The 14,918-nt window shown below is 44.4% G+C and overlaps 1 protein-coding gene across 1 annotated transcript in view; it reads right to left on the bottom strand.

Moving 5' to 3' along the window:
• Window positions 1-11,446, bottom strand: part of Efcab8 (EF-hand calcium binding domain 8) — a 59,861-nt gene extending 48,415 nt beyond the window's left edge. Inside the window, exons 1-5 of the mRNA XM_026402099.2 lie at window positions 11,423-11,446; window positions 10,826-10,985; window positions 5,987-6,105; window positions 3,359-3,462; window positions 448-583 (exon numbers count right to left, since the gene is read on the bottom strand). Of these exons, the coding sequence (XP_026257884.2) occupies window positions 448-583; window positions 3,359-3,462; window positions 5,987-6,105; window positions 10,826-10,985; window positions 11,423-11,446 (543 nt within the window). The remainder of the gene's footprint in view (window positions 1-447; window positions 584-3,358; window positions 3,463-5,986; window positions 6,106-10,825; window positions 10,986-11,422) is intronic.
• Window positions 11,447-14,918: the final 3,472 nt, after the last annotated feature.

Below are 14,918 nucleotides of genomic sequence, written 5' to 3'. Positions count from 1 at the left end.
ACCAGGTGATTTCCTGCCTGGTCCAAGTAATGGGTTAAAACCAGCAGGACATGGAGACAGTATGAGAGCGACAAGGAAAGGAAAGAAGGCTGAACCCTAGTGCAGGAGCCTTGCTGGACGATGATGCCATTTGCTGAGATGACTAAAAAAAAAAAATAGCCCTATGGGCAGGGGGAGCTGGAGTGACATGCTATTTGGACAAACTAGGTTGGAGATGTCTATTAGGCATCACATCACGGTGGAGTCCTCCTTAGCAGAAAAGAAGTGTGAGGCTCCCACAGGAAAGCCAGACCATGGACCCACATCCTGTGACGACAAGTCCAGGCTGCTTAGACGACAAATGCCAAGAACAAGCCCACACTGGGTCCAGGTCACCTTCAATGTCAGGGTGCTAAGGCGGATGCTCTCCGGTAACCCCACGTGCTCCATATGCACCACCCCACTCACCATAAAGGAGTTAATCAGTGAGAAAGACTCAGACCAGAACTGCAGGATCCCATCTTTGGTGATAGTCAGGAAACACCCAATCTTCTTGAATCGTTGGATGAAAAACTCCACTTTCACAATCTCACACCCATGATTCCTTTGAATGGTGAGAAGCAAACAGAAACAGCTCAGAAAGGAGGGTTATCACTACTCAACTGTACCATAAATAAGCAGCCTTAAATACGTACATGAACGGACAAGGCCATGTTTCAATAAAACTTTATTTAGGAAGACAGGTAGTGGGCCACCAAGCAGTCTAGAGCAGAACCCAGGGGAGGAAAGACAAAAGCAAGCAGGAGCAGCTTCATTCACACATGCACCAAGGGACAGTGGCTGGCCCCCTGAGACATGGGCCTGCCCGCTCCTCCAAGCAGATTTCTATTAGACTGACAATGGCCACAAGAGTGAGCCCCAGTGGGGGCTGGGATGTAGCCCAGCGGTACAGGGATTGCCTAGCAAGTGCAAGGCCCTGGGTTCCATCCGCAGCACCACAAAAAGAAAAAGAAAAAAAGAATAAGAGCTATGTATGACAATGGCATGAGATGGGCTCTAAAAGTTTATCTTGAGCAATAACCAGCCAACTTCCTCACCAGTGCGCGATGGGACAAACAAGGCAGAGAGCTGAGGTCTTCTTTTCTAGCAGAAGCAGCCCACCAAGGGTAAGCAGAGTGGGGCATGTGACTGAAACCTGAGAAATAACACTTTCTAGCCACAGCTCCAGTGCTCTGGGGTGGAGTGGAGAACAGAACCCAAGCATGAGGTGGGTACACCAGAGGATGGTGAGGAATTAGGGCCCTGGGCAGTCAACTCTTCATCTCCTGGCCATGCACTGAACACAGAGAGAAGTTCCAGGGATAGACCTGGCCTCACCGGATGAGACCAGCAGCCTTCCCAGCATGCTTCAGTGCTACCTTCCAGTGGCTTCTTTCCTGCACCAAAGCTGGCTAAGCCATCTGGCTAGAAAGGATGACCACCATTTTGACTTCCTGACATAGCATCATCAAGCACTCTGACACTTCATCTGTCCAATCTTTCGGCCCTGGCAAGGCAGTGATGTCACTTCATCTTACAAAGAACCAATACCTGAAGTTCTGTACTAGTTTCTAACTGAGCTAAAACTAGAACCCAAGCAACTTCCCCCTCCCCCAGAGCTCTCTCCAAGCCTTGCTGTGGACATGACCTGACTTCTGGCTTAAGTATGACCCACACCCCTATGAAACTCTGCTGCTGTTGCCATCTCAGCGGAAGAGTAGGAAAACATGTAGCTGGACACTGTTTTCCTGCTACTCCGTCCTCAGCCCACTGCTCTGTATGAACATGGTGAACTCTCAGCTGCCTCTCTAATCATCATCTCCAATTCTGCCACTTCTGTCAAGACCAAAAACTGTGGGCTGGGGATGTGGCTCAAGCGGTAGCGCGCTCGCCTGGCATGCGTGCGGCCCGGGTTCAATCCTCAGCACCACATACCAACAAAGATGTTGTGTCCGCCGAGAACTAAAAAATAAATATTAAAAAAATTCTCTCTCTCTCTCTCTCCTCTCTCACTCTCTCTTTAAAAAAAAAAAAAAAAAAAAAAAAAAAAAAAAGACCAAAAACTGTGAGAAACAGACACAAGTAAGAGCTCTGAAAAGTTAGGATGGCCCCAGGGCAATGTCATGGTTTCCTTATAGGCTGACAGCAGCACCCCTCCCAGGACAGCAGTGAGATCAAATAGGACAGTGCATTGGGTGCACTCAGCCTGGGTGGGCTCATTCAGATGACTCAGTGTTGAGGATCAAACCCAAGGCTTCCTGCATGCCAGACAAGTGCTCTACCACTGAGCCACATCCCCCTAGCCCAAAGTGAGTCCATTAAAAATTACCCTTTCAGCTGGGCACAGTGGCACAAGCCTGTAATTCCAGCCAAGGCAGGAGGATTCAGAGTTCAAATCCAGCCTCTGCAAAAGTGAGAGGCTAAGCAACTCAGTGAGACCCTGTCTCTAAATAAAATACAAAATTGGGCTGGGGATGTGGCTCAGTGGTCAAATGCCCCTGAGTTCAATTCCTAGTACGGCTCCCTGCAAAAAAGTAAAAATAAAAAGTTACCCTCTTATAAAGGAAATTAAATAATATTTGGGTATTTCCTCCAAAAAATTGGAAATGTTTTCTAGGTTTGCAGGTTAAGCAAATGAATTGGAGAAACTAAGACACAAGGACAAACAGCAGTCCAGCATAGGTATGACTACAGTGAGTAGTGTCTATGACAAAATTATGGTCATAAAACCTTTTAGTGTTCATATTTATTGGCTATTCCTCAATTAAATCCCAGCCAAATTCCACCTACAAAGTCCACCTAACAATTCTCATTTAAAGTACCTTATTAAACTCTGAGCTACTGCGGGCAAGGATGACTTCTAGTTCTTGGTCTTCCTGTGGCCTGACCTGGGTGTACTCCTGAGGAAATACCTACCCACAGCCCCCTCCTGACCAGGACACAAGTGCAGGCCACCACAGCTTATACCACAGGAGTTGGCTCCCCAGTCTCAGCCACCTGCCTAAGACAGTTGACATTGACCCAAGGTGAGTGGAGAGGGCCAAACAGTGCAACTCTACCACTTTCTGTCTTTTGGCCTGCATCAAGACATTTGGCTTCTCTGAGCCCCAGTTTTCTCATCTGTAAAATGGGAACAAATCACCTGTCTTCATCCTAATGAACACCTACATGATTGTGAGGCAGAAAAGAACTAAAAAGCATTCAGCATCGAGTCCAGTGTCAGATCCCTGGTTGGCACCAGCAAAAAAATGGCTTATGACCTTAGGAAGGGGGCTCCTTGCAGGACTGGCACCAGCGCTTATTCAGTCAAACCCCCAGGTCCAGGGAAGAGGCTCCTTACAGGGGGATGATCCTCATAGGGAGCTGGAACAGCAGGCGGTACTGGCTCTTCCTCATCAACTCCAGCCCCTGGAACTCATGCATCATGTAATCCATATATTTCTCCTGCCTCAGAAAAATCAGGAAAGGGAGGGTAGATATTAGCAGTTCAGCAGTCACCTTCGGAAACCCAAGTGGTTTCTAGTGTCTTCCTCATCCCTCCCCAGCTCCTTCCAAGGGTTTCTGGGCTATTTCCTGAGCACTCAAGGGAAGTGGCTAGACAACAGACCTGAGTTTGAATCCTGAACATGGGAAAGCCTAATCGAAAGCATCTGTTAATTCAGCAAAGCAGCCCCTCTCCTGAACTCCCTCAGCAATGCTGAGGATAGCTCTCTATTTACCTCTACTCTAGAGATAAGGAGGAGTCCCTTATGTAAGCATGTGTAAATTGCCAAATTCATGTACCAAGTTAACAACTGGAAAGAACCCAAAACTAGGACCATTTGGGCAACTCTAGGCTCCAAATAACTTCATGAAAATATTGCCAGAGCCAAAACAAGAAACAGGAGTCAGCTACGCAGGAGGCAAAGACGGGAAAATTGCTCGAGCCTGTAGATTAAACACCAGCCTGGGCAACAACAGCAAGACCAAGACCTCATATCAACAAAAAATAGAAAGAGATAGAGGTATTAAGAAGGATTGTTGTGTAGCTGAGCACAGTGGCCCATGCCTATAATCCTAGCAGCTTGGGAGGCTCATGCAGGAAGATTGCAAGTTCAAAGCCAGACTCAGCAAAAACAAGGCGCTAAGCAACTCAGTGAGACCCTGTCTCTAAAAAAAATACAAAATAGAGCTGAGGGTGTGGCTCAGTGATCAAGTGCCCCTGAATTCAATCCCTGGTATCCTTCCGCCAAAAAAACAAAAAAAAAAATAGAAAAAGAAGGATCATTGTGTAGATGGTGGAGAATGCTAGAAACATTTACTAAAGAATGTTTAGAGAAATAAAAGCAAAAAACTTTCAAAAATAAAACCTGCAATATATACTTAAACTAAGGGGGTAGGAGGGATGCCATGGTAGTTCACAAATACAAAATTACATACAAGAGGAAGTGAGGGGAAAGGGAAAAATAACACAAGGGGGAGGAATGAATTACAGTAGAGGGGGTAGAGAGAGAAGAGGGGAGGGGAGGGGAGGGGAGGGGGGATAGCAGAGGATAGGAAAGGCAGCAGAATACAACAGACATGAGTATGTCAATATGTAAATCAATGGAAGTGTAACTGATGTGATTCTGCAATCTGTATATGGGATAAAAATGGGAGTTCATTACTCCTTACTAAAAAGCTGACTTTATAGAGATCTCTGTTGGGTATGCGGCAAAGGGGCGGTTCTGAGCCTTGGCTCGGAGCAGACCTTTCTTATTAAACATTTCTGCACTGTGAAAAAAAAAAAAAATGGGAGTTCATAACCCACTTGAATCAAAGTGTGAAATATGATATATCAAGAACTATGTAATGTTTTGAACAACCAACAATAAAAATAAATAAATAAATAAAAGAATTGTAACACACACAAAAAAAAGAAGATCCCTGGCGGGGCTGGGGATGTGGCTCAAGCCGTAGCGCGCTCGCCTGGCATGCGTGCGGCCCGGGTTCGACCCTCAGCACCACATACCAACAAAGATGTTGTGTCCGCCGAAAACTTAAAATATTAAAAAAAAAAAAAAAAAAGAAGATCCCTGGGTTTGAATATTGCCTCAACTATTAGATAGTTCTGCAACCCTGGGCAAGTTCCTAACCTCTATGCTTCAGTTTCCCACTTCTACCCCATAGAATTCTTGTGAGGTTTAAGTAAACCTTAAATAAAGTGTGAGGTCTCACACTTTGAAGTGCTTTGCAGGGTGCCCTATGTCATCTTTACTGCATCAACATGTCATGCTATGTTTCTACTTTGCTATATGTTTACATGCCATATGTGCTCATTATAGAACATTCAGAAACAGAAAAAACAAAACCACTATTACTGCTATCCTATAAAACTCCGATATTTTTGGATTTAATAGCCATAGGTTCCTCTTCTGAGTGACTATAAAGAGCCAAGAGATGGTCATAATACTGGCTTGGATTCCCTAAGCTGCATAAGAGGCTGGTATGCAGGATAGCCACATGTCAGAGAAACCCCACAAGAAGGTCTCACACAAGGACCATGGACACTTGTCACACACTCTCCCATACCCTACTGCAGAATGAATTGCAATGAGCCCCGCTGACAGAAGTCTCAGGAAGGACTCCTAAGAGATATCAAGTTTCCTCCCTGGGCATGGTGGCGCACACCTGTAATCCCAGCAACTAGGGAGGTTAAGGCAGGAAGATCACAAGTTCAAAGCTGGCCTCAGCAACTTAGCAAGTCCCTGTCTCAAAAAATAAACAGAGCTGAGGATGTGGCTCAGTGGTCAAGCACTCCAGGTACCAGAGAGAGAGATACCAAGGTTCCTCTACCTGGCAAGCACACCAACTAGTGCCAGAATCCAAAGGGAGATTTTCTGATGCTGTTACTGCCTCCCATCTTCATACCTCCATTTGCTCCACCTGTTTAGGACTGTATCCTCCAGCCTCCCCGAGATACTTGAAGCAGCAAGGATACCCTCCTCACCCAGGTGATGAAGCCATTACAATTTGAGTCCACCTTCAAAAACAGGGTCTCCAGCATCTCATCTGACACATTCTGCAGAACCTTCTTCATGGTCTTAGTGAAAGCTCCCAGATCCAGGACTTAAAGAGAGAAAACATTATTCACTCAATCACAAGTCACAGAGGGCCACGGTGGCCATAGGTGCTGAGGGGGCACAAGGAGAGGATATCTACTAGGTGCCTACAGTTCAAGGCACTCTCTGCTCCCTCCCCCACGACGATCAGCTGGATCACTGGAGGGGAAACGGAAAGAAGCCTTAGGCAGCTGCCTTCTCCTCAGCCCCTTGAGGAGTCGCCCCAGCTACCCTTCCTTTACCTCCCCAGCAGAGGCCCAATTGATTTCATCACTTGGTTATCTTTTACATATTTTTTTAATCTTAGGTACAGGAGATTGAATGCAGGGCACTCTACCACCGAACTACGTCTCTTGCTGTTTTTAGGTTTTATTTGGAAACAGAGTTTCACTCAATTGTCTAGGCAGTCCTTGAATTTGGAATCCTCCTGACTTAGCCTCCAGAGTCAGTGGAATTACAAGCATGCACCATGGCACCAGCTCTTTGAAAGCTTTTTAAAAGAGAAAAATGATCCTATTTGCCCTTACTTTAAAACATCAATGAAAGGAGAATTTTCCTTTTCCTCAATTAATACCACAGCCAGCCTTTAAAAACAAGGAAGTTCTTTTTAGACTGATATGAAAATATCTCAGCCTGGGGATATGGCTCAAGCAGTAGCGTGCTCGCCTGGCATGCACGGGCCACTGGGTTCGATCCACAGCACCACATAAAAATAAAATAAAGATGTTATGTCCACCGAAAAAACTAAAAAATAAATATTAAAAAAATTTTTTTTAAAATCTCTAAGACATATTAAGTAAAATAAAAACTTAAAAAACAAGGTGGAAAACTTGTGAAAAATTAATTTTAAGAAATATCAAGGAGGGGCTGGGGATACAGCTTGGTGGCAGAGAACTTGCCTCGCACGGCGCAGCCAGGCATGGAGGTGCACACTTGTAATCCCAACCACATAGGAGGCTGAGGCAGGAAGATCTCAAATTCAAGACCAGTCTCAGCAACTTCGCAAGGTCCTAAGCAACTTAGTGAGGCTCTCTGTCTCAAAAAATAAAAAGAACAGGGGTGTGGCTCAACAGGAGGGTACTCCTGGGTTCAACCCCCAGTATCAAAGCAGGGAAAAAAAGTAAATAGAACAGTGTGGGTCACAAGCTGTCACTGCATAGAACTCACCATCTTGCTTCTAAAGGTCACAGGAAATTGAAAGCAGTAACCGCCTGCAGCAACACACCTGGGCAGCATGGATGGGGGGAAAGACTTTCTCCACATACTAAAAGGTATCCTGGAAAAAGTACTTTCTGCATTTGAACTGTGTGAACACACTGTGTATTCAAAAGTAACCCGTACATGACAGGAACCATGGCTAAAGTAAAAAATGTTAGGTCCTCCATGATCCAGTGGTGGTAAAACCAAGCAAAAGTCTGAATAGACCTTCACACTTCACTTGACTCCAGTTTCTTGCTTTTAGTGGACGTCATACAGCTAAGAAATGTAATTAGTCTGTCATTAGCTCTGTTTAGGTAGCACCTCTGACATGTGGGTTATGATAACCATGGTTGCCTGGATTGTTTTTCAGGAACCTGAAGGCCACTTTTGTTGAAACCACCAGCTCCTCCCATGGGTGACCTTTTGACATGAGGCCCAAAACCCCACCCTCAGACTGTGCTGACACAACCACTTTCTGAACATGTGGCCCATAGAAAGCCACACAATTTGACTACACATGCTCAGGCCACTACTTCACCTCCAGTCACCTTTCTCCGTGTCTTAAATCTCCCTGTTTCTTTATCCCATCAATGTTCCCAAATCCTCTCCTGGGAGAGGTAGATTTGAGATTTGGGGTCTCCCACCTCCACACTTGGCTGCCTCTTAAATACTTTCTCTTTCACAAAACTTGTTGTTTCAGTGATTGACAGGAAAAAATGGGCCTAGCTAGGTAACACTGGCACCTCCTGGCTGCAAACATCAACACTGGAAAACCCCAGCTGGAACCATCTCATCTTCAGGTCAGACATGAAGTGCCTCTTGGAGGCATCACTTCGTTATGTTTCCTGCCCACATCAGAGAATAGTTGTAAAGCTCAAAAGAAATGAACTGGGCCAGGAGCAGTGCAAATGCCTGTAATTGATTTTATGGGTATTTATTTATTTGTGCTATTATAAAGTCAAAAAATTCTTGCCTCACATACGTGAGGCACCTGTGCTGTATTCTCTAGCCACGAGAATATGGTACAGGTGACAGGATATGCAAGACTATATGCATATGGCCACATAACAGTGCACATGCCTCCTGTTGCTCAGGAGGCTGAGGCAGGAGGACTACTGGTCAAAGCCAGCCTCAGCAATTTAGCAATGCCCTAAGCAACTTAGTGAGAACCTGTCTCAAAATAAAATATAAAAAAAGGCTAGGGTTGTGGCTTAGTGGTTAAGTGCCCCTGGATTCAATCCCTGGTAACAAAAAAAAAAAAGAAAGAAATGGGAGGGGCTGGGGTTGTGGCTCAGTGGTAGTGTGCTTGTCTAGCAGGCATGACACACTGGGTTCGATTCTCAGCACCACAACTACAAAAAATATTAAAGAAAGAAAAAAAGATGAAGTGAGAAAGTAGATGGGGCCCTGTCTCTAGTGGCTATAAAGAAAGATGCCTTAATGGATTTCTGTTATTAGACTTTTAGGAGTATTGTCCCAAGGGGGAGAATTCAAGTTCTAAAGAAAGAAAAAGTCTGATGTGCAAAGGGTATCCTCAAAACATTATTTACACTTGACAAAATCTAAATATGCAAAAATACAGGAATGGCTTAGTCAACCAGGGAACACTTAGATCTATTAATAATGATAGTTTAGAAGACTACACAGGAATAAGGAAAAATCCTTAAGATATTAAGTGAAAAAGAGTCTGAAATTACATATACACGGTATCTGACTTACAATTTTTCTTTTTTAAAATATCTTTATTAGGGGCTGGGGATGTGGCTGAAGTGGTAGCGCGCTCGCCTGGCATGCGTGCGGCCCGGGTTCGATCCTCAGCACCACATACAAACAAAGATGTTGTGTCCACCGAAAACCAAAAAAAAAATATTAAAATTCTTTCTCTCCTCTCTCTCTCTCTCTCTCTTTAAAAAAAACATATATCTTTATTATATTTACTTATTTTTTATGTGGTGCTGAGGATTGAGCCCAGTGCCTCAGGTATGTGAGGCAAGAATTTTTTGGCTTTATAATAGCACAAATAACTAAACACCCATAAAATCATTGTTGTTTTTAATGGTTTTTATTTTTATTTTTTTCAGGGGGAGGGGATGATAGGGATTAAACCTAGGGGTGCTATATCACTGAGTTATATTCCTAGTGTTTTTTTATTTTTTGCTTTTTTGAGACAGAATCTCAAATTGCCCAGGCTGGCCTTGAACTTTCGATCCTCCTGCCTCAGCTTACTGAGTCCCTAGGATTACAGGAGTGCACTATTTTTATAGTATTAAGTAGATTTTTAACACCTTATTATAAAACAGGTTTTGTGTTGGATGATTTTGCCCAACTAGGAGCTGAGCACATTTAAGCTAGGTTAGATTAAGCTGTGGTGTTTAGTAGGTTAGGGGTACTAAATGCATTTCAGCTTGTGATATTTTCAGTTTGCCAGACATACCCCATTTTAAGTCGAGGAGTATCTATCTGTATGGAAGGATTACAGATACATGAAAACAAAATGCCATCTGTTCTAGGGAGGAAGCCCCCAGTATATCTGCTTCCTAGCTCAGGCCCTCCTGTGGTTCCCTCCTGCTAAGTAGGGTAGGACTTGTTACCTGCTTCTAGCCAACAGAATATGGCACAGGTGACAGGATATGCAAGACTATATTCATACGGCCACAGAACTGTTCTATGAGATTGCAACACAGTTCTGCTGGAGCGGCTCTCTCCCTGGTTAACTTGAGCCTTTTGAGAAGCCATGTTGGTGACTCCTACATGGCCAGGAACTGAGGGCAGTGTTGGGAGCTGAGGGCAGTCTCCCATCAACAGCCAGCAAGAAATGGACACCCTCAGTACTAATGCTACAAGGAATTAAATTCTGGAAGTGAGCTTAGAAATGGGTCCTTTACCAGTCAAGCCTCAGATGCCACTGCAGCCCCAGCTGACAACAGATTTATGGCAGAAGAGCTATGACCATGGTCATGCTAACGACCCACCAGAACTGTGAGATAATAAATGTACAATAAGCAATTAAAATTGTGGGACTACTGTTTCACAGAAATAGATAGTACAACATACATGAAACTGGAAAAAAAATACAACAAAATATGCTAATAGCAGTTTGCTTCTGCGTGTTTGGACTAGAGATATATTTTAATAGATCCCAGGTAAACTTCAATATGCTTTCACTACTTAAACAATGTTTAAAAGGTTTTTTGTTGTTGTTGTTGTTGTTTTAGTATCAGGATTAAACCCAGGAGCGCTTAACCACTGAACCACATCCCCAGCACTTTTTTTAATTTTGAGACAGGCCCTCACTAAGTAGCTTAGGACCTTGCTAAGTTGCTGAAGCTGGCTTGGAACTTGCCATCCTCCTGCCTCAGCTTCCCGATTTGCTAGGATTACAGGCATGTGCCACCATGCCTAGCTGATAAAAAGTTTTAAATGAGATACTGTACCCAAAAGTGTTTGTCACGTCTGAGCCCTCAACACATCCCAGACATGGGGTCCTATTCAGAAATCAAAAAGACTGAAACTGCAGTATGCTTTACCTCCATTTGAATCAATGTTCTCCGCAAACATTCTCTCTAACTTGGCCAGGTGTAGCTCAGAAAACAGCGGAGTCCTGTGTTCAGGCATCTGGCCACATGTGATGGATGATATCTTGGGTGTGGGAGCCTTCTTGTCCTGGAATTCACCTGAGCTAGATGGCTGGAACAAATTTGACTACAAAAATGAGGGTCTGAGAGGGTTAATCTTTGAGACAAGCATTTTCCAGTACATTTCTCTTACTTAAAGAGAAAATCTTTGGGGAAGAACAAGTAGTGTAAGACTACTACAACTAATGGAAACAAATAAATTGTGCCCACTTTGAGGCCTAGAAAGATCAGGAAAAAATCTAGACTAGACTGCAAGGTCAGGGATTTGGCTCAGTAGAAGAACTATCCAGCGTGTGTGAGGCCCTGAGTTTGGTCCTCAGCACAAAGAAAGAAGGAAGGAAGGAAAGAAAGAAAAAAATGAAAGAAAAAGAAAAATACGGACTGTGGTTCTTGGAGGAATTAATCTTGTTCCCCTTCTCCAGATGCCACAGCTGAGGTTCAGGGCAGACACAAGGGCTTCGGCTCCAGTGACAAAGCAAGTGTGCTTACCCTCCTGTGGATGCTCACTCCCATGATCCACGAACTCACTTCGTGCCTGACACTGTGGGTACAACGAGCGAGGAGGCCCTGCCAGGAGACCCTGCCTCCACGCAGCCCAAGAGATGGAGTCAGTGTTCTCACCACCTACCCAGGCCCCTAGTAGACATTCAGCACTACGCCATCTTAAGCGCTTCCCTCTTCTCCCTTATTATTGTGTTTTTTTGGGGAGGGGGTGTCACTGGAGATTGAACCCAGAGATGCCTTACTACTGAGCTATACCCCCAGTGCTTTTTTTTTTTTTTTTTTTTTTTTTTTTTTTAAGACAGTGTCTTGCTAAGTTGCTGAGGCTGGCCTCAAACTTGCAATCCTCCTGCATCAGCCTCCCAGGTGGCTAGGATTATAGGCATACAGTAGTGCACCCAGTTTCTAATCTACCTTTCTAATTTCCAAGAACAAACCATGTTCCAGGCACACCAACTGCTTTCCCACCCCTATATGACAAGTGTTCCTCTTGTATGCACTGTCCCCATGCACAGTTTACCCCACCTCTCCCTGGGTGAACTTCTACCCATCTGCAGAGGCTGGCTCAAATGGCACCTCCTTCAAAGAGCTTTTCCTTAACTTTCAGATGAAAAGTACCACTGCCACCTCCACATTTCCAGGTGCTCTGCCTATTCCTGCCATGCTTGGCAGGCATCTAGCTACACAGGTAGACAGCAAGATGTCAGGAAAACATCATGGCTGTGGCTCAGAGCTGCGGGTTAGAATTCTGCCTGGCTCCCCCATTTACAAGTTATTTTATCTTGGGATTCTCGAATCCCTTCCCCAAGCCACAGATTTTGAAAGCAAGGGCACATTAATTTTCCTTAATTTATACTAATTATCTTATTACCCAGCCCCAAGCACTTACTACTTCATACTTATCTGTCTCGAGATTAATCAGTGTAGCCCATCTCACCCTTATCACCACTTAGTTGGACAAAATCAAGTATGGGCCAGGGATGATCTGTGAATTCGGGTGCTATTTACAGTGCACTACCTACCTGGCCTGTGAACACCTGAGTCTGCAACACCTAGTGCAGAAGCAATGGATTCCTGTGCTCATGGTGAGTTCAGGGTGGCTCCAGAACACCCCCGCACTGTACGTTCACTCTGGTGGTCTGCTTACCTTTTGAGGTTGAGGGCTTTCTTCGAAGTTCTCAGAAGATTGTGATGTTAACCTAAGACAGGGAATCACAGTCACTTTAACTCCAGTTTTGAAGGACCATGTGAGGCTGACAGAGCCAGGCCGCAGGAGAGAGGAAAAGACACGATCAAGGGGGGCAGGTAGCTGCCCATTGCCCATGGATACTCCTAGCAAGCATTTGAAGAACATCCTTTTTTCCAGTGTCTTCTCTAGCAGAGAACTGCCCCCAAGTTGACAACTAAGTTTTCCTTTCCCTAATGGAATGGAGTGGTCCTACTTCTGAATTTATGGGGCTTCTCAAGTTACTTTACTTCTGACTTAAAGCCAGAGGCTTCCTAAAGGTTGGGGGGCAGGTATCAATCTTCCTACAGAAGAAATTTAGGGAACTATATGGTAGTTCAAAAATAATTCACAGGAAAACAGGGCCAGAGGTAGGTCCACTTATAAAGGTCAAAGACATGCACCAGAGGTGGGGCAAAACGAGCCCTGAACTTCCAGAACCCTCCCAGCCTGCCTTCCATGCCCTTGCAGGCAGGATTTCTCAGGGATGGGGCAGAGCTTAAGGAACTCTGTTTTTTGGTAATCAGGGTTTGAACTCAGGAGTATTCAACCACTGAGCCACATACCCAGCCCTTTTTGTATTTTATTTAGAGACAGGGTTTGAGTTGCGTAGCGCCTCCCTTTTGCTGAGGCTGACTGAATTTGTGATCCTCCTGCCTCAGCCTCCTGAGCTGCTGGGATAATAGGTTGAAACTCTTTTTTTCTTTTTTTTTTTAAGTTTTTGATGAACCTTTATTTTATTTATTTATATGTGGTGCTGAGAATCAAACTTAGTGCCTCACACACACTAGGCAAGCATTCTACCACTGAGCCACAACCCCAGCCCATGGAAACTCGCTTTTTGGCAGCATGAGGATCAGGCAAGAGCTGCATTCCCCGTAGCTCTGCTCTCAGAATGTAAAGGGCATATTCCTATTGGGCCCATACTTTGTTAGGATCCTTAGAAACCAATCTAGTTAATCAGCAAGTCTCCTCAAGCAAGAGTGGAAGGGCCGTTCTAGGGTGGCAGGAAAAGGCAAGCCAAGGTAAGACAGGGAAAGGCAAGCCAGGAAAGGCAAGCATGACATGCACAGGGGATTGGCCACCTGAGATACCTGGCTTGAACAAGGACTGGGAGGAGGTGCGAAGGAGGGAGCAACAGTGGGAAAGGAGAATGGAAAAAAGAAATCATAAGCAAAATGCAAAATCTTAAATATCTTCCCAGGAAGACTGAATGAAATAAAGGGAAATTATAAAAATTCTCAGCATAGGATAGAGAGCAAGAGGAGGAGGAGGAAGACGACAGAGGATCCATCATGAGCATCCTTTCCTAATGGTGTCTTGAATATAGTTCAGATGTAAAGACCAAAGGAGAGAAAGCAGCTGCATGGAAAAGAGGTTTCCAAGTCAAGAACCAGAATAACTGAGGGAAGTGAATCCTTTCCAGAAAAAGGAGCAGAGAATGAAAGTGGTCTTGTGTACATGACAAGAGGCTGTCCAGATAGACATGAAACACGAACACCTGGGAATCTGGGATCTAACATTTAAGGGGAAGCTACCTTGAGGGGAAAGGAGAAAACAAAAGACACAGAAGGGTGGGTCGCTTCAGTAAGCCAAATCTGGGTGAAGGGGATTCTTTACACAATGCTACAACTATTTTAAATATAATTATTTCAAAACTGTAAGAGAAATATATCTTCAACCAAGAGAACAGCTTTGTGTATGTTCACAGACCAAGGCAAAGAACCTTTTTAAAAAGCCACTAAAGAAAAGGACAAGGGGCAGAGGTGTCAACAGTCCAGTAGTGCTTGCCTGGCATGCATGAGCCCTGGGCTCAATCCCCAGTACCACCAAAAAAAAAAAAAAAAAGAGGCTGGTGTTGTGGCTCAGTAGTAGAGTGCTTGCCTAGCACATGTGAGGCACAGGTTCAATTCTCAGCATCACGTAAAAATGAATAAAAAATAATTAAAGTTTAAAAAAAGTGTAAAAGAGGGAAATAGAAATACTACTTCCAATACTAGAGAAAACAGAAATGAAGAGTTCAATTTATATCCAGAATTAGAGCCAGACACAGTGGCACACTCCTGCAATCCCAGCTACTTGGGAGGTTGAGACAGGAGTGAAAGTTCAAAACCAGCCTTAGCAACTTAGCAAAACCCTTTCTCAAAATAAAAGAGGGCTGGGGTTGTAGCTTGGTGGTGGAGCACTTGCCTCACATGTATGAAGCACTGGGTTTGATCCTCAGCACCACATAAAAGTAAATAATTGTATTTTTTAAAA

Source organism: Urocitellus parryii, chromosome 6 (assembly GCF_045843805.1).
Source record: "Urocitellus parryii isolate mUroPar1 chromosome 6, mUroPar1.hap1, whole genome shotgun sequence".
Classification (NCBI taxonomy): Eukaryota; Metazoa; Chordata; class Mammalia; order Rodentia; family Sciuridae; genus Urocitellus; species Urocitellus parryii.
Note: the sequence above shows the minus strand (reverse complement) of the source record. Positions and strands in the feature narration are given on the sequence as shown.